This window comes from Drosophila obscura, unplaced genomic scaffold (assembly GCF_018151105.1).
Source record: "Drosophila obscura isolate BZ-5 IFL unplaced genomic scaffold, ASM1815110v1 contig_73, whole genome shotgun sequence".
Classification (NCBI taxonomy): domain Eukaryota; kingdom Metazoa; phylum Arthropoda; class Insecta; order Diptera; family Drosophilidae; genus Drosophila; species Drosophila obscura.
The window spans coordinates 7,645,284-7,669,214 of NW_024542865.1; the positions used below are offsets into that span (position 1 = coordinate 7,645,284).

Here is a 23,931-nt window from a genome sequence, read left to right on the forward strand (position 1 = left end):
AATGCCTCTGTTGTGGCTGTTGTGGCTTCTCATTGCGTCACGGTAGTTAAAAGGTGTCAATCAATGCCGCCGCTGCGGCTGCATCTGACCAGGCGACCAGCCACGAGCAGACTATGAAACTTGCAACATGTAGCAGACTCCACACTCCCCCTGCTACCCTAACTTGGCCTGCTACCCCATTTGAAGTTTTTAGTGTCAGTCGGGGGCATCATTTGAAGTTTTTAGTGAATCAGTCGGGGGGATCAACATATGTACATATGTATGTATGTAACAGGGAGTGAGCAAGTCGCCCCACTGAAGGAGCATTGGTTAACCGCAGTAACAGCAGAGCAGCAGCGGTAACAGCAGATGAACAGCAGTAACAGCAGAGCAGCAGCGGTAACAGTAGATGAACAGCAGTAACAGCAGAGCAGCAGCGATAACAGTAGATGAACTGCAGTAACAGCAGAGCAGCAGCGGCAACAGTAGATGAACTGCAGTAACAGCAGAACAAGAAAAAACAGCAGATAAGCAGCAAAGGAAGAGGAAGGACACAGCAGAGAAGAAGATCAGCAGAAGGAGAGTAGTAAGAAGATAATCGAAGCAGACGGACGTAGCGTTGAACAGCAGCAGCAGAAAGCAGCCGAGATCAAGCAGCTACAATTATTCTTACCATTACCTGTGCACCGCGATTTAATATCAATAAAACTATGCCTAAATAATAACTTACATGTACACTGTAAATATGGATATGGAATATGTTGATTAGGTAAAACTGCCATCGATAGAGAACTAATTACAGAATGAGAACGCGCTCCTCTACACATTCAACTGAGAGTTGTCCCTCTTGTCCCTCTTCATTCCCATCCCACTATCCACCATCCACCCCACCCGGTTAATGCTAATGCATTTCCGTTTCCGCGGGCAGATTTTTTTTTTATTGTTTCTTTAGTAATTCTTTTTCTTTTTAGTTTCCTTTGGAAGTGTTTGCAACTCACCTTTGGGTCTTGAGATATCACAGAAAGGTTTTTTCGCATAAGCAAATGGGGAGACACTTGTGCTTCTGGTTGTTTTTTTTTTATTTTTAGTAATCGTTGTTGTTGTTCTTCTTCCCCTTCCCCTTACCCTGCTCAGTTTCTCAGTTTTCTTGTTTTAGTGTGAACCAAAAATGTGCAGCAATTTTCCAGCTAGTATTCGTTTGTCTTTTGTGGCTGGTGCTGCTGCTGTTCTGATCTTGTTCCACTTTCGATCTGGTGGTCATATACCAGCTCCGCTTAATAGAGTTCTGTTTGCTGTCTTTATTGTCTCGTGATTCTGATTTTATTTTTATGATTTTTGCAAATTAGTTTCCGCTGTTGTTTGTAGTGGTTGTTGTTGTTGCTGTTGTTCCTGTTATTGCTGGACATGTTTCCGATGGCAGCGGCAGCAACAACATGACGCAGCGTTCAGACGCTCAATCAATGAACTGCAAGAAAATAACCAAAGAAAATAAAATAATTACCATAACGTTTGCATGCCTTATACATAGTTTTATTATTGTATTATTATTATGGAATACTTATAAGTCAGATCATGGAAATAGACTCATGGCTCAATCCAATTAAATATTTTTTTAATGATTTCCGAGAACATTAACCAAATTAAAGAACTGTAGCGATAGCTACAGATGCTTGTGGCAATTGATCAAAAATGAACTTTTCATTGAGCGTTTAATTATGTTAAGCCTAATTCCCTTCCCCCCCCCCAAATTTCAGCTTAAGTTCGGAACCGCGCACAGAAGTAAAAGAAGGCGAAAGGCGGAAGCAGATCGATTCCGCAGACTCGCAGACTTTCTTGGCAGCTGGGGGACTGAGGCTGCAGTCGAATCGATGAAACACCTGGGAGATTGTCACAATCCGTTTGGATGAATGTCCAGCATGTTGATGGTGCACTCACACACTGGCACTCACTCACACATTCGCTGCTGCCTTCCGTTCCATTTCATTGCGTTTCTCCCAACCCATCCCATCCTATACCATACCATCCTAGTATTCCCCATTCCCCATTCCCCTTCCCTTTTTTACAGCATACTAAAAATAAATAAAAAATGGGCTGCAGTTTTTTGTTTGTTCGTTGAGTACATCAAAATTACATTAGGCCGCATAGAAAACATATCGATATATACCATGGGTACCTATGAGTATGTACGAGCATGTACATCTGTATGTATGTATGGAAGTTGTGCGAGTGTACTGACCTATATATGTATGTATTAACGGCTGCCAGCGGACTCATACTGCAGCTGACTGTGATGTGTTAATTAGTCAAATGTTGGTCAACACACTTGGCTTGGCTTGGCTTGGCTGGGGGTTGGCTGGGGGTTGGCTTGGCTTGGCTATGGGTTGGCTGGGGGTTGGCTTACTTTGTGTGACTTTTGGACTGCACTACGAGTAGGTGTGAGGGGTGGGGTGGCTATTGAGAATAATGTACTCCCATAAATATCATCCTAAAAATATTGCTCAATTGGCGAATCAATCAGCCGAACATGGAGAAATGGCACCATTGTTGCTTCTTTTTTCTGCTCTCCTGCGTGTCGTTCTTTTACATGGCAAGAGCAGAAGTAGGATAAGAGACGCAAAACCAGAAAACAAAAAATACAACAAAAAATACATATATAAAAATGATTTAATAAGTTGTCGAGCAACAACAACCGGATGCCAAATCTCAGAGTCCAAGTCGAGGCTGAAGCTGGGAGCAGAGAAAATGTTTTGCAATTTCCCTAAGATTTCCATGTGTCTGCCTGTCCGACCCCTCCTGCTGCCACCTGCTGCCCCCTGCTGCCACCTGCTGTCCGGCTTTCCGTCTGTATGGCATTTTGCAACTGGCAACCGGCAAGCGGCAACTGGCAAGCGGCAGCCGGCCAAGAGGCAAGGGGAAACTGTGCGTGTGCCACGATCTTTGCTCCATGTAGTTCCTCAATGAAACGGCACTTGAATGCTCAATTTTATTGCTCCCTCTCCCTCCCTCCCCGCTCTACGGCGCAAACTTTGAGCTCCAATAAATTGAGGCAAAGCAAAGCCTCTTAATTGATGTTTGGGGCTTATCGTCAAGCGTCTGTCTCACTGCCTCCGATAGAGGTGTTGATGATGTTCATCAACATGAGCAACAACCAACAGCAGCAGCAGCAGCACCTGATTTACTGATTTACGAGTTCCGTTGACAGAGGCTGGCTGGCTGGCTGGCTGGCTGTGCCGCCCGCAGTGGATGCCACTCGACTCGACTCGACTGTTTTCCTGCACTCAAATCAAAACCATTCATGGGCAGACAGACAGACAGCTCCACTGGTTGACCCCACTGGCAGCTCTACCAGCTCTACCAGCAATAATTGTTTTCTTTTTATTGTTTAATCACCTGCCTGACGCCGGCTCTTTGATTTGTGCCGTTTCTCTTCATGCATAATAGAGATATGTACTCTATGGGCAGGTGGACCGCAATCGGAAGGCCCAACAATCTTTGATTCCGATGGGGATCCCAGCATGATTCGACAGAAAACTTGTTTATCGGCCATAGTAGAGCGCTCTGGTGCCCCCTTCGACCGGCGCATTCCATTGCGAGCCCAATTTACAGGCTTACATTTACCTTTTACCATTTTTGACTGGTGCTGGTGATCTTTTTCAAGGTCAATTTCTTTCGGTTCAGATAACCAGTTTACTGCCGGCTATAAGAGGACTACGAGGAACACGAAAGGGACACTGGGGACAAGAAGTTCCTTGGCAGAGACTCATCACATCATCTGTGAGCTGCGCTACCTCGACCTACATCAATTGGCTGATAAAGCTGCGCACTCGGAAACTTTTCTTCAATCCTCAGTCCTAAATGGTGACTACCAAAAGGGATGCCATTTGATAAATGGTAGCTAGATGTGGCCCACTTTGGCGATCTGGTTGGCTGCCAGACACAGCTCGCCCGAGGAAGGTGAATCCCACAGCAAGCGTGGCAGAGACGCTCGCCAAGTGGCGACGGGGGCCAAATGTCAGATCGCAAAACTGAACAAAGACTTCGCCCGACAACAACTTTCCCGCCGTCAACAATGGGCAGCAAACTGTCAGGTGGGCGTGGCCAGGTGTTCCCATGTGCCACAGCAGAGTCGAGTGTCTGAAATGTATTAGCTGCTAATGACAAGTGCCGGGTAGGTAAGAGTGCCCCGCCGGAGAAATCCATGCCGTGAAAGCTGCCTAGCAAACGACTTTTGCCAAAAAAAATATACCCATATACCCACAAACATACATATGTACATATGTATGTACGAGGTCATGGGAAATTCTGAAATTAAACAACTAAGAACGAAGAAAGGAAAACGGTGGGCCAGTAAGACAGTTGCTAGGAGCCCCATTTTCATTCGTAAATGGTGATCTTGATCGCGAGTTGCGGCGACTCTTCGACCCCCCGACAAGAGCACTTCTTAGGCTATATATAAAAATACTAAAAATTAACTTGAACATTTAAACTGTACCAGAAATACGAAAGACTAAACAAAAAACGAAAAATTTGAGCTGTAGATGCTGGCATGTAGAATCTACATTGTAAATGTTATTATAATTCATATATATAATTCGTACAAAATACATTTTCGCTTGGGTTGAGTTTGAGTTGGTCGCAACCCACACAGACATGGACTAACGCACTAAATGCTGGGGGTAGATCCATGGGACATGAGACATGAGACATGATCATTATGCAGATTTATGACTTCAACACTTGAAACTGATAGTGTGTGACCAGTTCTCTCGCGCCTCTCCTGCCGCCCTGCAGCCCCACCCCTCTCGCACGAATTGCTGTTAACAAAGTTGTTTGTTTATGAGGCGCTTTGCTTGAATTATTACTGGAAATTAACAACAATTTAGCGGTTTAGACTTGTCGCCAGCTCCAATAATCATTAGCAACGACACTTGCACTCGCACAAAAGTCGGATGTGTGCGAGTAGAGCACCAGAGAGATACGAGTAATATGCATACAATATTTATATTAGCCAATAAGCCAGCATATGTATGTATGTATGTATGTATGTTTCCCATATCTATGTAGGCCTCGCGGTTAGGCCAAGTGGGCGTCTCAAATTGACTTTAATTAATCATTTTGTCATAGTTCTCAGCTCTCCAATTAAATTCAATTTGAACTAGCCAAGTGGTCTGGTCTATGGGTAACGGGTATCGATCGATCGATCGATCGTTCGGCCCAGTCTCAGTCTCAGTCAATTTCTCTAAGGTATGAAAAATAATAATTAAACCATTACAAAGTCTGGCCTCACCTCGAACCGAGTGCTAAGCGCTCCAATTGGTTTCATATTTTATTTTATTTTATATTATAGTTTTGGTTATTTTTTGGTGTTTGATTGGCACAGATTATGGGATGCAACTGTTTTGTTTTCGTGAAAATAAAATGGATTGGTCTTGGGGCGGGGCAGAGGGTCTAACAATGCCCTGTAGGCCCAAAAAAGGGTTGGGTTGGGTGGTGCTCCGTGGGCAATGGCTACCAATTGATGGTAAGATGGTTAAGATCTTTAGAATAAGCAGCAAGGATTGGGGTGCATGCATACATAGGTATATATTATATAGGTATTATAGGTAATATTGTACATATGTAAGGCCTAGAGCTTGTGAGTTGCATTACATCGTTACTTATTCATTTTGTTCTCTAGCCCAAACATGGAAATAAATTTGTTCTTTTATTTCTTTTTCAGAATTTTTCAGAAACAAATTGCCTGTGTCCCACCATGCACCATGCACCATGCCGCATGCAGCAGTCACAGGTTGCGTGAGCTAGTTTTCCTGTCTGTCCCCCCCCACTATCTATGGCATGTGTGTCGACTGCAATTAAGTTTTAGTATCGAGAAATGTGACCAGCCCAGAGCCAGGCCAAGAACTAAGCAACCAGCTCTCCGCTCTCCCCCCTCTGCCTATGCCCCTGCCCCTGCTGGACCGCCTTGTATTTGTCGTTTGTCTGGTTTATTGCACTTTTGGCAGCCAATATTTATTAACCATAATTATCGGCTGCCGTAGCTGGCTCTGGCTGTTCTAACAGTACACGATCTTTTGGGCACGGCTTCCGGGCCATGGCGGGCGGGCCACATGCAACATGCAAATGACTCGCAAAGGCCTGGCCTGGCCTGGCCTGCCTTGGCTCACAGTCGATTCGCACTGGCAACTGATTCGAATTGATTGGTGCAATGGAAAGGAGTAAAGGAAGGATGATTGCATTATGGCAATGTCAGCCATAAAAAATGCCAGCTCATCTGGCACCATTCAAGTCATCGAATGAAAGACCTGAGAGATCCGAACAATCCATCTTTCTGCGCGGAAATTATGACGCGCTTTTCTTTCACTGGCATTGAATGAGCCAAAGGTACCAAAGTGAATGTCTGCTGCTGCTGCTGCTGCTACTGCTACTGCAACAGTAGCAACTTAAAGTCAGTTTTGTGGCAGGTGGCCAGGCAGCCGGCAGCTTGGGCCGGAAGCAACGACAAATTTGCACTAAATGGCGCCGTGGCACGCGCATCATCATCAACATCATCATCGTCCATCGTCATCATCAACAACGTAATCATCAAGGTGGCGGCATTCAACTGATTCATTTTCATTTTCGGTGATTATGCTGATTTTCTTTCCTTTTTTTGTTTGTTTTTGTTTTTTTTTTTTTTGCTACTCCGCTGGCTTCGTGATTTCATTATTTTGGCGGAGTGGAAAAGTGCTTAGTGCTTCACTTGCCTTGAAAAATGAAAAGCTACCATCAAAAGGAGAAGAAAATTCGTATCAATTTATGGTAATATTTATTTGCCAAATGGTTGGCAGTGGATACATAATATTTTTGCAATAAGTAGCTAGCTCGCACCATTCCGTATTCCAAATCCATATGTCAATGGCTTCTGTGGGTTCTCACAGTTGCCACACATTGTTTTTATTACAGTCGATTGTCGTTGGCAATTAATTGCGATTTAATTATGTCAAAGAGAGGCCGAGACCGAGCCCGAGACCGAGCCCGAGACCGAGCCCGATCACGAGCTTGTTCAGCCGTTGCCCAGTGTAAATATTTATTTGTGTTATTTGTTTCTTTTTTTTTTTTGAAATTAAATGCAAATGAAGAGAGCAAAGCAGAAATAATTGAAATTGTTGCAGTGTTGCGCATGCGTGTGACTTGATTACAGCAACAAAATGTTGACAAAGACTTTTATTGGCAGGAGGTAACAAATAGCAACAGCAACAGCAGCAGCAGCAGCAGCAGCAAAAATATGAAAATTACAGCGCCGCAAAGCAGACAAAAATAACAGAAAGAAAAATACACCGAATGCTCACGCATACCAAACAAATTATAGAGGGGGGCAAAAAACCCGACCAGAGGCGATGGAGCTGAGCTTGCAGTGCAGCAACGAGAAGAGGGGGAGGTGACAACAGGTGTGTGTGTGTATGTATGTATTCCATCTTGCGACATCTGGGTGCCACATTATGACATTTGTCATTACCGACGAGTAGTTGAGCGCAACAAAAAATGCTACTAAATTAATACAAATAATTTAACATTACCAAAGAGAATCCCTTAAACTTAAATTTAATTTTCTTGATGATTTCGAGACTTAACCTTGTTCCAGGATTTGAAACTGAGAATCTTTTGCACGATACAAAGGTTTTTTTTTCTTTTAATAGCTATTTTGCTATTTAATTTGCCAAGAGACCCAAAAGTACCTCAAAAAGAAACACCAAAAATACAAAAATACGTACCCAAAAATTAGCTAAACATTTTCATTGTCAACGACAAAGCAGCTAGCATGTACTTAGCGCTTTTAATTGTGATTATAATTTGTCTGTTTTGCAGCTGAGACAGACCGACCGACCAAAGACGGCAATTAAAGCCGCCGGCCGATTAACAATAATTTCGATGTGAAACACTTTAAAACGCCATAAAATGGACTTACGAGTATGAGACACATGCCGGGCGAAGTTGGAATCGCAGATGATGATGATGAGGAGGAGGGTGTCCGGCAGGGACGGAAATACTTGTAAGGGGGAGGAGGGGAGGGGGGTTGTGGCGATTTAGAGAACGCAGAGAATGTCCCACATTTGGTCATGGCACCATGGCACCGCACCACGAGCGCAGCTCCGGCCCAAAAGTGGTCAAGAAGCGTGATTCCAATTTGAGCAAAAAAAAAAAATGTGCAAATGCATACATACATATGTATGTACATACATACATACAACACAGGATGCAATCAATGTCACAAATGGCATTCGCATTCGCATTCGCATTCGGCATCCAATTGAGCTTTATACCTCCTCTAGAATCCGCCGAATAATTGATGGCAACTCAATTGATTGCACAGGAAGCGCATAAATTGAGTGCGGAGTCCGGAATCCGGACCGAATGAAAATTGACATTTCCCAGAATCAAGAGCAGTCGCCGCACCGATAGAATAAGTCGACTTCTGTTCAGCTTATGACAGCTTCATTGTGGTCGGAACGGCAACGGACGGCAGCAAAACAGATGGCGATCTTATCGATTGACGTGCGACAAGTTTACCGATTGATGGGACCACCACCACACCACATCACATCACGGCCTGTCCGTCCGTCCGTCCGGCTGCGTCCAAGCTAACGCTTATCGCTGGCGATCGCCACGATTCGGACACTTTACACCAGAGCCCCGCGATCTGTGACATGTGCCTTATACATAAATCGAACATTGACAGACAGCAACAAATGGCAGGCCTACCATACATACATTCATTCATACGTATGTAGTATGTACACCTATAGAAAAAAGCCCTGCAATTTTAATATTTTCACTTAGATTTAATAAATATCAAAATAAAAATAAAATAAAAAAAAACTTGTTATAATTTTTATAAAATAAAACTTTTTATAACTTTATAATAAAAATAAAATAAAAAATTAAATATCAAAATATTTAAATTTAATATATTTTATATTTAAATTTAATATGTTTTATTTTTAAAGTTAATATACTTCATATTTAAATTTAATATGTTTAACATTTAAATCTAATATGTTTCATATTTAATTTAAAAATATTTTATGCTTAAATTTAATATGTTTCATATTTGGGAATTCGAGGGATATAAAAAATAATATAAAAATAGTTAAAATAAATACAAAAAATATTTAATTTCATTTAATATGGAATATTCAAAATAAAAAGGTTTTCCTTTTGATTTTAAAACAAAAAAGTGTGGAAATCAAGTCATAATAATATTCCATTTAAATATGAAACATATAAAATTACAAATTTAATATATTATGGTTATTTTGAAATGTTTTGCATATAGATTAAATATGACCGTATTAAAAAAGCATTTTTAATACATATATTTGAATCAAAGTGAATTCCATTTAATTTTTTCTATGTTTGTATTTAAAAATCGCATTTTAAATTCAAATATGATTGTAGTTATTTTTACTATGCATTTTTTTTATCAGTGTATGTACTACAACCATGTGAATCAATGCCTAAATTCGTTTAGTTCTTTGCTGACCTATTGGTTAATATCGTTACAGGGCAGGAAATGTCTTGGGTGTCTCTGCCTGATTGCCTGATTGCCTGACAACGGGGAGCGTTCGGCACTCCTCACTTCGGCTTCAATGGGAGCTGAACTCCAGACTCCAGACTCCAGACTCGAGTGCGTATGCATTTACATACTTTATGTACATATGTACAATATACAATATCGTATGTATTTTTATTTTTTGCTTAAATTGTAACCTTGAGTGCGTAGTCAAACCCGTTGTGGCGTACGGTACGAGACGGGCATTATCTCTCCTTGGGGTGCACATTTCCGAGACATGGCCTGGCGGGCCAATAATTGTGCTTTAATTCATGCCAGACGAAAAAATCAAACGAAAACAAAATAAAACGCAACTAACTCCACTGAACTCGAACCGAATCGAAGCCAAAACCGAAACCGAAACCGAAACCAAAACAATTTGAAAGTTTTTCATGTAAATTCTAGTAAAGGGAAGTGATTAATTTTGACGTATGTATGTACATATGTGTGTATGTGTGTATGGTATGGTATGGGTATGGGTATGTGGAGGCTTGGGGACTGGCACACACATGTACGAAAATCACATATCATATCGAATTACCAGACGGCGCACAGTGGGCGAAATGGCCATTCTAGCTCCATTTAATTCAAAATTTCATAGCAGAATCAATTAAATTTTTTGTGCGTTATCGATTCTCAATGCTTTAGTGAATATGAAAAAAAATTGCTGTTTTGTTTTGCTCTTATTAATCACGCAGCTGTGAGGTGTCAAGCAGAGCACATGGTGCATCAGCTGATGAAATCGACTTTTGGCGCGCTTTAGTGAAGCTGGCCAAAATTTTTACAAAAAGGAAACAAACAAAGTTTAACATAAATTTTTTGTGGATTATTTATTTATAAGCTTGAAGCTATTTATTAAAAATTAGTTTATGACGTTTGATAACATGTGTTAGTTTAAAATAGCTCTACAAATCGACCTTTGGGAAATTCTGCTTCAGAACACGCATTGCAGTTTTTGGTGGAGTGCACCTTGGTACTTGAAAGCGCTTAAGTTTCAATTCCTTTTAATATACATTCTTTAAGGTATTGTAAATGCGAAATATTCAATTTGATCTGCCTATAGCTGCCTATAACAACAAAATTTCATTTTTAGGAAATGTCTATCCTAGAAGACACATTTTTTTGTTTGGTACAGCGAAAAGGTCGCTACCAAAAAGTGTGCTGCTGTTGAGAAATACGTTTTTTCCAATGTATTTAATAATAATAATTATTCTCAACTAGAATATAAAGCAGTAAATCAGAGGATTTACTCATTTGTAGCACAGTTGCAGCAAAAATGGAAAAGAGCTCATAGGACATTGGAAATTTTCGAGAAATATAACAAGGAGTGGTTAGATGCTGACTCCATATTTATGTAGAACCGGAAAAAGCTGTACGTTCAGTTGGAAGACCGTCAAAAGAGTTTGAAGATTGTTCATTGAAAACTAAATTGAACAAAGCTAAATCTCTTGCAAACGAAGCAACCAATGAAGAACTCATGTTGGCGGCACGTGTGAGCTTGTACAAAGCTGGGAAGAGAAATGCTTCTAGAGCTGTATCATTGCTTAGTTCAGATGAAGAGGTCGTGGCAAAAACAATAAAATGTGAAGGCAGTGATCCCAAACTTCCTATTAAGTTCAGCCCTGAGGAAGCTTTGGCGATTTATATTGATGGGCGCTTCACAAAACATTCATATAAGCTAGTACAAGCAAAAACTAGATCTAACAATGCAAATGTTTTTCCAAGCTACGATTTGTTGAGAACAGCAAAACTAATGTGCTATCCGAAAGACGTAAAAGTTACTGACTCTTCAGCAGAAGTGCCTTTACAGTGCCTAGTTGACCACACCGTTTCAAGAATCGTGCAATCAAGCAAAATTATTTTCGAAAAAATGAACGAAACGGATAATAATTACTGCCGTGCACAAATGGGGCTGTGACGGAAGTAGTGGCCATTCCATGTATCGTCAAGGCTACAGCGAGTTTGAAGAAAATAAAACCGATGAATATATGTTCACGATTTGTATTGTGCCCCTACAAATAAACATGGGACCAATTGTAATATGGCAGAATTCACGTCCTTCCTCTACCAGATTTTGTAGACCAATAAAAATAGTGTGCGAAAAAGAAACATCTTCCTTGGTGAAATTGGAAGTTGATAAAATAAATAAACAAATATTAGAAATCCTTCCGACAACATTCCAAAATTTTCAAATCCAACATAAGTTTCACATGACAATGATTGATGGAAAAATATTTAGTGTCATTGCTGAGTCTTCCAACCAAACATGTGGTATTTGCGGTGCAACTCCCTCAGTAATGAACAACCTGAAAAGTCGAACACCTGATACAAATTTGTATCAGTATGGACTCTCTACATTGCATGCGTGGATAAGATGCCTTGAATGTATCCTTCACATAGCTATAGGCTTCCTTTTGAAAAATGGCAGATTCGAAAATCCGATAAGGATGCAGCTGAGCAGCACAAAAAACATATACAAAATCGTGTAAAGAAAGAAATGTCTTTATTGGTAGATATACCAATGCCTGGAGCCGGAAATACTAATAATGGAAACACAGCAAGAAGATTTTTCCAACAGCCAACATTAGCAAGCGAAATAACTGGTGTCGACGAAAATCTAATTCACAGATTTAGTGTGATACTCAGAACTATGGCATGTGGTTATAAAGTCAATACCGAGGTTTATCGGGTTTTTTGCTTTCAGACAGCTGAAATATTTGTTGAAAAATACCATGGTTCTATATGCCATCCTCTGTTCACAAAATTTTATTGCATGGAGCGGATATAATTAATTGCGTTGGACTTCCTATTGGCATGATGTCTGAAGAAGCATTGGAGGCACGTAATAAAGATCTTCGGAACATAAGGCAGAATCACACCCGAAAGTCTTCACGAAAAAATACAATGGAAGATTTAGTGCATGCTCTCCTTTTTACATCTGACCCATTAATTTGAACCTATCCAAATCATCGTCCAGGCTTTCCCGAAAAAATATAGAGTTGGATAAAGAGGTTAAAGATATGTTATTCGACGTCAACTTAGAAGAAGTTAATAGTTCCGATAGTTCGGATTCCGAATAATTATGTATATTTTGTATATTTTAAACTTTATTATTCGTATCTAAATAAATAAAAACAACATAAATCTTGAATATGTATAAGTTATACAATCATATGCTATGGAGTTATGATGCATAAAATCATCTTTACGATTTTATCACATATGTGAACATTTTTGACCGATCGGGCCTATAGCTGCCTTATGATATAGTTGACCATTCGAATGAAATTTGGTAGAGACATTCGGCTAATAGAATCGTCTTAAGTTCCAAATTTCATTGCGATATCTTTTAAGATACGCTTGTTATTAATTAAATGCCGCTAGAATGGCCATTTCGCCCACTGTGCGGCGTTAACAACACAATTAATACCCGTTTTAGTATTCGTTTTCGTTGGCTCAGCCAATTGAATTGGCCTAATGACTGCAACGAATTTGACAGCAGGCTCCAGACCAAAGACCTCAGACCACAGGCCGCAGGCCTCAGGCCTCAGGCCTGTCTGTGCCCGTATATTCCACCGTAGACACCGTAGAGCACAAAGCCATAGAGACATATTTGGATCTGTCGATGGTCGATGCAGCTAATCCATTGCGCCTTTTTGTTCATTCCGAAAACTATGTGAAAGGGCTGTAGCCGTCGCCCGTTTGTCAACGTGGAGCGCATATGAATATGAGTATGAATATGAGTATGAGTATGGGTGCCCATACCCGTACCTTGATATGCAAATCTGCAGCAATATAGTCAAAGACTAGCCAATCATTGAGTCACGCCAATGAAATGTACATAAATATGAGCGTAAAAAAAACCAAACAAAAGAAGCAAACAAATTTATAAACCTGGTGGTTGGTGGTGGAACCACATGGAACGAGCCCATCAACGACCCTAGAATTCTCTGGTTGGTCGAAGGAAAGTCGGTGGCACCCGGCTTTGGCCAACATGGGCAGTGCCCAGTCGGCCAGCCCAGTCGGCTATTGCCTGGGCCCTCCCTAGGGTATTCAAAGTGCAATTCATCAGCTGGCAATAAGCATAAGGCCATAAAACTACCGACTGACTTAATGGAGTCGTTTGAGCGACAAAATTGCTTTGCTTCCCCGCACCCCTCCACCATGGTGGCTAATTTCCCCTTGATTTGGCCACGGCTCTGCCTCTGTCTCTGCTTCTGGCTCTGCCTCTGCCATATTTGCATCGAGCAGTGCACAAGCAACCAAAGAGACGAAAACAGAGATACAAACAGCAAAAACAACCAAAAAGAATGCTAAAGTTCGTTTCTTAAGTCTTTCGTCCGGGGCTAAAATTGCGCAAAAAAAAAGTGTGGGGTGGGGGGGGAACAAAATAAAACAAAATAAAAAAAAAAATAAAACTCCTGAAATCCCCGAAATCGTCAGACTCTTACTTTTATTGGCCAGTTCGTGCCACAGCGCAGCACCGCGCCGCTTGGCCAACGGCGCAGAGACAGCAAAAAGTTGGCCGAGCCAGGGCGCAAGTAAATTATTTGGCCGAGCCTGGGGATAATTGTTCGTTCGGCTATCTCAAATATGTTTCTGAGTTTTTGTCTTCCCTCGCTCTTTGTCATGTAATAAAAAGTACCCCCCCCCCTCACCAGCAGCACCACCAGCACCACCAGCACCACCGCAAGTGCTGCTGCTCCAATTTAAAATAGCGAAAGAAAAACCAATCCCAATATCGAAAACGAAATCAAAGTAACGGAAAATATCTGGCCAACATTTTTTTTTTCTCTGCCCGTAATTATTGTTTTTAGGCGATCGACAATTGTGCGGGTATACGGGTGATGGTGGGGGAGGTGGAGCCAGTGGGAGTGTCCGATTCAGTCTTAGAATGTGGTAGAGAAAGCCCTGCCCTGCGCCCGGACCCTGCCATCCAGCAGTCCCAGCCCCCCTGGCCACTGGCCAACTGGCCCCAGCTACAGACCCAGAAAATATCAAATGGGATTCAGTGAGACAAACAAATTGGTGCCAAGGTTGCCCCGGTGCCGAGACAACAAATAGAGTCCAAAGCCATAATTAGATCAAAAGTCATAATTTTTCTCGGTTGCTTTTTGGCGTCTCTCGTTTGCTGCTCGTCGTAATTGTTGCAATTGTTGTAAAAACAACAAACAACAACAAACAAGCAGCCAACCACAAAAGGTGCCCGAAATAGGTATACAAAAAGCCGACAGAAAGAGCCGAATTTAAACTCGAGTACGAATATCTATGTATCGGGGGGCGGTCTGGGGCTGGGACTGGGACTGGGGGGGGGGGGATTTCATTTTGTCAAGCTACTCCAACTGTGGCTGCCTGGGTGTCTCTGGGTGTCGCTTTCGTGGCAATATATACCTCCTCAAGTACGAACACTGAGCACGTTTTGTAGGGCTCAGATCGGTGGGACGGAGAGCTTGTTACCCAATTTAAATTCCATTACGCCATTGGCCGCTGCTTCCCCGCTGCCGTACAAAACTTTTAATTATAAACGTTCTTCTATATAGTAATTAATTATAAAACATTTTATCAATCTGCAAGAGCATCGTACAAGCATCGTACAAAGTGAGCAAAGGTAGGCAAAGGTAAGCAAAGGTAGAGGTGGGTGGGTGGGTGAGGAAAGTGTTGCCGCAGCATTCAATGGTGGAAGGTGGAAGTTCACGGTATTGGTATTGGTATTGGCTAGGGGTTAGGTCGGGCCATGGTTCACGAAGGCGTCAACTATCCATTCACAAAGTGATTGGATCCGATCCGATCGATTTGCTTAGATAAAGCAAACAGAAAACAAAAAAAAAAAAACAGAAAAAAGGCAGACTCCGCGCACAAGAGCAACCAACAGAGATTGGAAAGTGAAAGACAGACAAACAAACAAACAAACACCAAAGTGGATTCGATGCGGTTCTGGGCTAGGTCTCTGGTCAAAAGGTGACGATCGTGGAGATGGAGGTGGGGCTGTGCCCCACCCCCTGTGTGTGTGGCAAGCGAAGATCTAGTTCGTAACCATCCTCGAGACGCGTCCACACTCATTTCCTATGCTTTGATTATGAACTCCAATGGACCATAACTAGATAGATCCTGGGGAGTAGTCCCTGAACACTCCTCTGCTACAGCCTACCTCTGAGCCTATGCCTATTCCCATTTGGCACACAGCAGCAGCTGTCCCTGTCCCTGACCTGGCCTTGCCCCATCGATCCCCCATCGATCAGTGAACTGGCATTCATTTGCAATGGTCAGAGAGCTCTTTAATCATTTTTGTATGGTAACACCACCGAAAACGAACAACAGATCCCGCCCTCCCTGCCCTGCACCATCGAACTGAGAACCGAGAACCGAGAACTAAGAACTAAGAACTGAGTACTGAGTACTGAGGATCGATCGTGCCGAACTGCGGGCAAATAGAGCATAGCCATGCCAAATGTTTGGCCAACTGTGTCTGCGCAAATTTGAAAGTAATATATATACATATATATGTATATATGTATATATATCGACTGATACTCGAGATGGACGGGCCAAAATGGATGGATGTGTTGCATCACAGCACCGTCAGCCCGTCAGCCCCTGCCCCGCCCCATGCTCACGCAGTACGTCCTCGACGGTGGCAACTTTTGGAGAGTTCTCGCTCATAGCTGACCCACGGCGGTTAGCCAGCCAGTGGCTTTGGCTTCGGCTTGCTTTTGTTGTTGTTGTTGTTGTTGTTGTTGTTGTTGTATGTGGCGCGAGGTCTTGACATTGTACCTTGAGCATTGTCATGATTTTCTGATGCAGTGTTTGTTGCTGCTGCTACGCTGGAGATTGCTGCTGCTGCTGCTGCTGCTGCTGCTGCTGTGACTGTCATCAGTAAATGTAAATGAAAAGCTGCCAAAGCAAATCAAAAGCAAAATTGTTTCGCCGATTCGAAGGCACGGCCAGCCATCCAGCCAGCATCAGACGTCTCCACACCCAGGTGGGCGTTCCACATACGCGATACCCAGCCGATCCAAACCAATCCAATCCGATCCAATCCGATCTCGTTGCTCTCGACGGTGGCTGTTGCTCCAGATTGTGTGACTCATGTGCAGGAGGAGAAGGAGAACTGTGTGTCTGTCTGTGTGTGTGTGTGTGTGTGTGTGTGTGTGTGTTTGGCTCCCCCTTATGGCTGATCGGAGCAGCTCGTGGCAGGGTTTATGTGGAAAACAAAAGCCATGACTGCAATTGCAAAACACTGGCAGAAACAACAGCACAGCACACCACAGCACAGCACAGCACTGCACTGCACTGGACTGGAGAATTGATAAACCAAATAACGCGCTTGAGTGGTTGCTCGTGGTTGTCAGTGGATGGTTGCTGCTGGCTGCTGCTGCTGCTGGCTGTTGCTGCTGGCTGTTGCTGCTGCTGCTGTTGCGCCATGGAAATTCTTGCCAAGGTTCATTTAGCTGAACATGCCGCCTCCTTGCTTTAATTAGACTTTTGCCCACTGAATGTTTTACTTTTCGAATGCCGAAAAACCAATTCGCGTCTGTCTGTGTGCTGCACAGTTCGGGCTGGCGGCGTCACAGCCATTTGCGGCAAACCCTTTGATGTTGCGCCCCGCAACGGGTGCGAACCATAAACCCTGCTGCTGATTCGCCATTCGTCGCTGATTGTGGGCGGATGCTGCTAATTTGCATTAAAAATTGTCTTTGCTCTCGCCCAAAATTGCGTAACTGACTAATTAAAATGTAAGAAGCATTTGGGAGGGGGGTGGTGCTGTCTGGCTGGCTGGCAAATCGGAAAATGATGATCGCCTACCAATGCTCTTCGTTATTCCGTTTTACGCAACTCAAGCAGCTCTGACGTTGAACTCTCGAATGGAGGGGCACAGCGGGAAGGATCGCTGTTATACGACTATACCATATACATATGTATGTATGTATGTATGTATGTACATGTGGTATGTACACCGATAGAAAAAAGCCCTGAAATTTTAATATTTTCACTTAGATTTAAATATTTATGCCATTGATTTTCATCCAAGAGTGGTTGTATTCAAATTAAATATTTTTCACTTTAATTTTGATATTAATATAGAAATATTTAAATTTAATATATTTCATATTTAAATTAAATATGTTTCATATTTAAATTTAATATGTTTTATATTCAAATTTAATATGTTTCATATATGTTTCCTTTCATATTTAAATTTAATATGTTTAATATTTAAATCTAATATGTTTCATATTTATATTTATATTCATTTTTAACTAATTGGTTATTATTTTGCGTACGCAAATTACATTTCAAGTCCTCATGGTGTGAATTGGTTAAAGTTTTCAACTAGAAATAATCGCAACATGAGTAGGACTGCATTGGTTGTGATTATGCCCCTGCGCTAAGATAATTTTACTGTGCATTCAAGGCAGCAGCAGCTGGAACCAGTTGGGAATTCGAGGGACATACAAAAATAATATAAACATAGTTAAAATAAATACAAAAAATATTTGATTTCATTTAATATGGAATATTTAAAATAAAAAGTTTTTCCTTTGGATTTTAAAAGAAAAATTTTGAAATCAAGTCTTAATAATATTCAATTTAAATATGAAACATATTAAACTACAAATTTAATATGTTATAGTTATTTTGAAGTGTTTTGTATTTAGATTAAATATGACCGTATTAAAAAAGCATTTTTAATACATTTATATTTGAATCAAAGTGAATTCTATTAAATTTTACTATGATTGTATTTAAAAATGGCATTTTAAATTCAAATATGGTTGTAGTTATTTTTACTATCCCTTTTTTCTATCAGTGTATTCAGCGTATTGTTGGTGTAGATGTAGATTTCGATTTCAGCAGCCTACAGCATCTACTGAGTGAGTGCCATCATCATTCAGCATTCATCAGTATGCACTTGGAAGATGTAATTTAAAATAAATATCCACTCTACTGTCACACGTTGCTCCAATAGGACCAGGGCGAGGACGAGGAACCCATAAGGATCCCATAAAGATCCCAACACAGCTGCTGCTGCTGCTGCTGCTGCTGCACAGCTCACGGAGTGAGGGACTAGCAAGACGAGCACCGATTGTTCTAAAAGGGCATCCCTATTCTGTGTACAGGTTTGGCGCCAGTTTTAACGCTTTATCCCTCTTGTTGTGCACCTGTTGCTGCTGCTTGTTTGCCATCTCGTTGCAGATCAACTCAAATCTGTCATGTTGCAGTGGCATTCCGCACTCTGACTCTGACTCCTCCGGTGGCTATGGCTGTGGAGGTGGCATGTGGGCGAAGTTTAAACGAGTGCGCGGTGATGCAGAGAGAGATAGACAACGGGGACTATTGCAGTCGTCAGTTGCCATAAGATAAACATGGCCAAGGTGTCCGAGGCTCAAGCCTCTCGGCATAATTATGTATGTACAAGAAGCTGTCGTCGGGCAGGGGAAGACCAAGCCAAAGAAGCAACAAAGAGGGGCACACAGCACACAGCCGAGCGGGCCAGTGGACAGGAAAAGCCACACAAAAAAAAAAAAGAAACAGCCGCAGCCGCAGCCGCAGCAGCAGCAGCAGCATCAGTACCCGGCCCGGAGTGGTGCTATAAGCGTAAGCGTAAGCAATAGTGCAGCAAAACAGTTTGCAATAACTTTTCGCTTACAAATTTGCCAAACAATGCAGATCGCTGGGCACGAATTCGCAGTTGGACTCGCCACCGGTCGAGAGTTTCTGTCTCGGTGTCGGTGTCGACTCGACGGACGTCCCGACTATGCAGCCGCGCATTGATGGAACTTTTTCTCCTCTCCTCTGCTCTGTGTGTGTGTATGTGTGTGTTTTTGTGTGTCCAAACGGAATGGAGGGGCAATTATGGCTGCCCTGGGACTTTGGTCTCGACTCGTGCCACGCGTCCGCATTTACAAGACTAGCAAATTATGTATGTGCGCACCTCTACCACTGCCCGTCTGCCTGCCTCTCTGTCTGACTGCCCGCCAGTCTGCCTCTTCTCTGTCTGTCTGCTTGCCACTTGCAACAGTGAAGCAGCGAAGCAGTGATGCGGCGCATCATAGCGAGGTTCTGCTGTGGCTACACAGTACTATATGCAGATCCCATAAAGAGCCAGAAAGGGTTCGCTGATCTCCGAAATGGAACAGGCGCGCGCCGCGGCTGCTGCTGCTGCTGCTGCTGCACAGCTTAAAAAGTTTGCAAACTTTTGCGGGGCTGACGATTTAGTTTTGGTTTTTGGGGTTTTTGTTTCCTTTTGTTTTGTTTTTTTTTGTAGTAGTAGTAGTAGCAGGTTCACCGTAAACACAGCAACAGACCTGCAGAGAGAATGAGTGTGAGAGAGGGAGAGAGAAAGGTAACGGGAAACCGCCAAGTTATCCAGTTATCCATGCGCCTCACGCAGTCGCCGCAAAGCAGTCGAAATGAGAGCAAAAGTAGCCAATGCTTTTTCGGTTTTCTTTTCAGTTTTCAGCTTAGCGCCCGTTGTCCATGATTGTCCCCATGCCCCACTACACTTCACTTCACTCCACTCCACTCACTCCACTCCACACAGGCACTCCACTCTACTCCATCCCACTCCACTCCAGTTCAGTTCAGTTCGGTTCAGTCGTTCCCGTGTGTCCACGTACCAACATTGGCCTAATGTTGCACATTGTATGCCGCGCTGATCTTGTTTATTATGCAAGAAAGCTGCCAAAGTGAGCCAGCGACACACAGATAAACGAAATGTACGAAAGCCAAAGCCAAAGCCAACCAGAAACAACAAAAGGGGGGGTAACATCACAGCACACAGCACAGAAACTGCACAGAAACTACAGAAACTACAGAAACTGCCGCAACAATCACAGAAAGTAAATTTACAAAAAATTTCAATTGAACAAAAACAGCATGCCGTATAATGTGGATCTGGATGGAAGCCAAAAGAAATGGATACTCTCGCGAGATATTACTCAGCTAACTTTTATGTTGAAAATATCTTATATGAAAGGAGACGCTGTTATCAGGATAAGGAAGGAAGCCCAGCACATATGTACACACATGATCATAATAATAGGTACACACATTTACGTAAACTTGATCATAGCAGAAAACAGTTTTATTCTATATTTGAAAATTAAAATTAGTTCCCAATTATTCTTTAAGTATTTTTTCTCATTAATATAAAGTTTGTTATACTATAGGATAATGTTATATAAGAAAAGAGAGCCTGTACTTCAGGCTGATCAAAATAATAGGTACACTTGAAGTGTTGTTAAGATAAAAATTTGTTAAATGAACTTTCAACTTTTTCTATCGAATTTTGTGAGCAGGATTCAGTTCTCATTTCATCAAAAATAGTATGGATTACATATATGTACATATATGCATGTACAATGCTTGGCACATATGTATGTTAGGTATGAGAGTCTTTTAGGCCATTTCCAGAGTCGCAGCATAAACTGCTGGTAATGCCCAAAGTGTTGGCCATCACTTTCACCAGCACATGGAACCTCTGTCCATATAAAGTGGCTAATTTGTTGGTTGATGTCCACGACTGCACCCTTTACCGTCATCATTTAATATGCACACATTCACTTGCACACACACACATATATATACATATGTATATGTACATACATATGTATATATACATATTCATATAGTACATACATATGTATGTTCATTCCCCACTACGTATGATGCACTCTCACTATGTATGTTGTTTTCTACCGATCAAATTCTTGGCTACCAAAAATTCATAACTCGCGAATAATAAATTCTCATTTGAATGGGAGAACTGTGTGGTGTGCCCCGTGCCAAGTACCGTAATACATACATATACAAAAATTTGACACTATTTCTGATGTTCCCGCCCGGAATAAATTGGTGGGGGTAGCGCATTTCCACAGTTCCCTCACGATCACTGCTGATGGGGGGGGGGAGAACTTGGCACAGGCAGCAGTCGGTCGCGAAGTGGGTGGTGCAGCGTGTAGGCCTGAATGTTAATGCAATTTGCTTTTTGCGCATATGAAACAGCTATCGACCCCAGCACCCAGCACCAGCCCAAGCCCCAGCAGACAGCAGACAGCAGATCAGACCGAAGAGGCACTGAATTATTGAGGAGTGGAGCCACTTCTCCAACCAACGACTACAAACAGACGCTGTTCCTTTCTGACATATGTATGGAACTGTGTCAACTGGGTCAAAAGGTAAGTGACTTAAAAGCTTTTTAGTATTCTGCTCAGTCCGAGCCCGAGTCCGAGCCGAACCAAGCCTAGGGTAGAAGTCGAAATCAGTCAGAAAGGCCAGAGCCAAAAAATAACCCACTTATTGTCATGGCTTGGAACCCTTTTCTCTTTTTCCTGCAAACAAAAAACAGCCTTACTATTTATAGGCCAAACTGTTCAACCTGGTCAGTTAATCACTCAGAGGGATGGGTAAAAATATTTTTGCCCTTCATTCGAAAATATCCAAAGATATATTTGTATTCCTTTGGGTATCGCTATATTCTGGAATTGCTAAGGGTGGCCTCGGGCTAGTCCCTCTACTACTCTAATATTTAATAATTAATATCTAATAATTAATATATGTAGCTATGTACTTGTAATATTATTTATAAAATTTGCGACCTACATGCACTGCTGCAGAAGGTTCTTTCAAAAGAATAGCCAACAATTGTTAATCCACTTCTATTCACACGCCTGCCTTGGCCTTGCCGCGATTCCGCAATGCATTGAGCTAACGAATGCTCCTTCAGTCCAACCGGACTTCCTTCAAAGACTCGTGAAGACCGACGACGCCCCACAGAAACGAGCAGAGTGGTGGCCAATGGCCATCCAACCAGCTGTGGGCTTTCATGGGCAAGGTCGTCTGTCAGTTCGGAGTGAACATCGCGGATGACCGTCTAGATGGTTGCGGTTCAGTGGGATCGGAAGTGGTTTTACTGTTTCGACTTTAGGGTTTCGGGCTGGTCAGCCCAACCCAGGCCAGCGTTGCAGAACTGCATCAATGTGATCGGAGGGAAGATCTACTAGGTAGAACAATGGTGGAAGCAGGTCATTCGCTGGCTTAGCCAGCTCATTAAATTTCAGTTCGCAAGTCTGTTGATGGGTTGATAATCCATTATTTATCAGAGATCCGAGAGATATATATTTCAACGCAATAATACCGGAATGTACATATGTACATATATGTACATATGTATATGTGTAATTAAACCAAAATAAATCAGCTTACCTCAATCTCCAGATGCCCCCTCGGCCGCTCGGCTTATTCCTCCACCACTCCCAGTGGCAGGTCTATAACAGAACAGGTCCAATTTCGTATCTTTTTTTTTTGCGGCCCCACACTGTTGTGATTATTATTACTTTTGTTTGTTTTTGTTTTGTTTTGTTTTCTTTTGTACACTTGCAAGGGGCGAAAAAATATTCTTTTGGATGAAATATTATTTGGACTGCACAATAAGCAAATGATTTAATTTGCATACAAGAAATGTGTTTTTCTCTTTATTCTATTTTTATATTTTTGTTTTGTTTTGTTTTCGTTGGTTGTTGTTGTTGGTTGCTGCTGGTTGTTGGTTTTATTATTCCCCAGACGGGTGCGGCAACAACAAAATTAGGAGTAAGTATTTCAAAATTCACCAAAAAAAATATCACCGAGGAGCAATTAGCAAAACCAATAAAAAATAAGTGAAAAAAAAGATAACTGTTCTGAAAGCGAAATCGTTGCGATTAACAGCAACTCAAATTCAAATTGAATTCATTTAAAACATGTCGAAGGCTCTGGCAAAAATCAAAGATCAAAAATCACCGAACACCAGATGCATCGCAATCGTAATCGGAGTCCCCACAAAACATATACGAGTACGAGTAGGCCGCACATATGTTTGATAACTTTAATTTATAAGGCACTGCACTTCACACCCGCTTCAGTCAGCTACACTTTTCTGTGTTGGCTGTTAGCTGCTCAGTTTGCTGCTGGGCTGCCGGCGTCGTCAGCTCTGACCGAAAGCTCAAAACTGATTGGCGAGGCAAGCGCCAGCCGCACGATAAAACCCAAGCGAAACACAGTCGTTCCGTTCATTCAGACGACTGTGTGCTGGAACGACTGGGAGCGAGTGGAACAGGGCAAGATCGGGACGTGCTGGAAACGAGACTACAAGCAGCGTGTGGAGAATGGGAAGGGAAGGGAAGGGAAGGTGTGCCTAAAATATGCTAATAATAGGCCTCTGAAATATTAGGCTCTGGAATTGGCCTGTGGGTGTTGGCAGGCAGTGTAAGAGTCTGTGATTTTGGTGAATATCCGAATATTAGTGTGTGGGGGGCGTCCATCAAGATTGGGGAGGCTCTATATATGTATGCACATAATTACTTCATGAAATGTTTTGCAGGAGA

General features: G+C 42.2%; 1 protein-coding gene across 1 annotated transcript in view; it reads right to left on the reverse strand.

Moving 5' to 3' along the window:
* The window catches only part of LOC111082286 (bromodomain-containing protein 4), a 36,388-nt gene extending 12,844 nt beyond the window's left edge, over window positions 1–23,544 (reverse strand). The window contains exons 1-2 of the mRNA XM_022378472.2: window positions 22,775–23,544; window positions 978–1,444 (exon numbers count right to left, since the gene is read on the reverse strand). Coding sequence (XP_022234164.2) covers window positions 978–1,016 — 39 coding nt within the window. The 5' untranslated portion in view covers window positions 1,017–1,444; window positions 22,775–23,544. The remainder of the gene's footprint in view (window positions 1–977; window positions 1,445–22,774) is intronic.
* Between the last annotated feature and the right edge of the window lie 387 nt (window positions 23,545–23,931).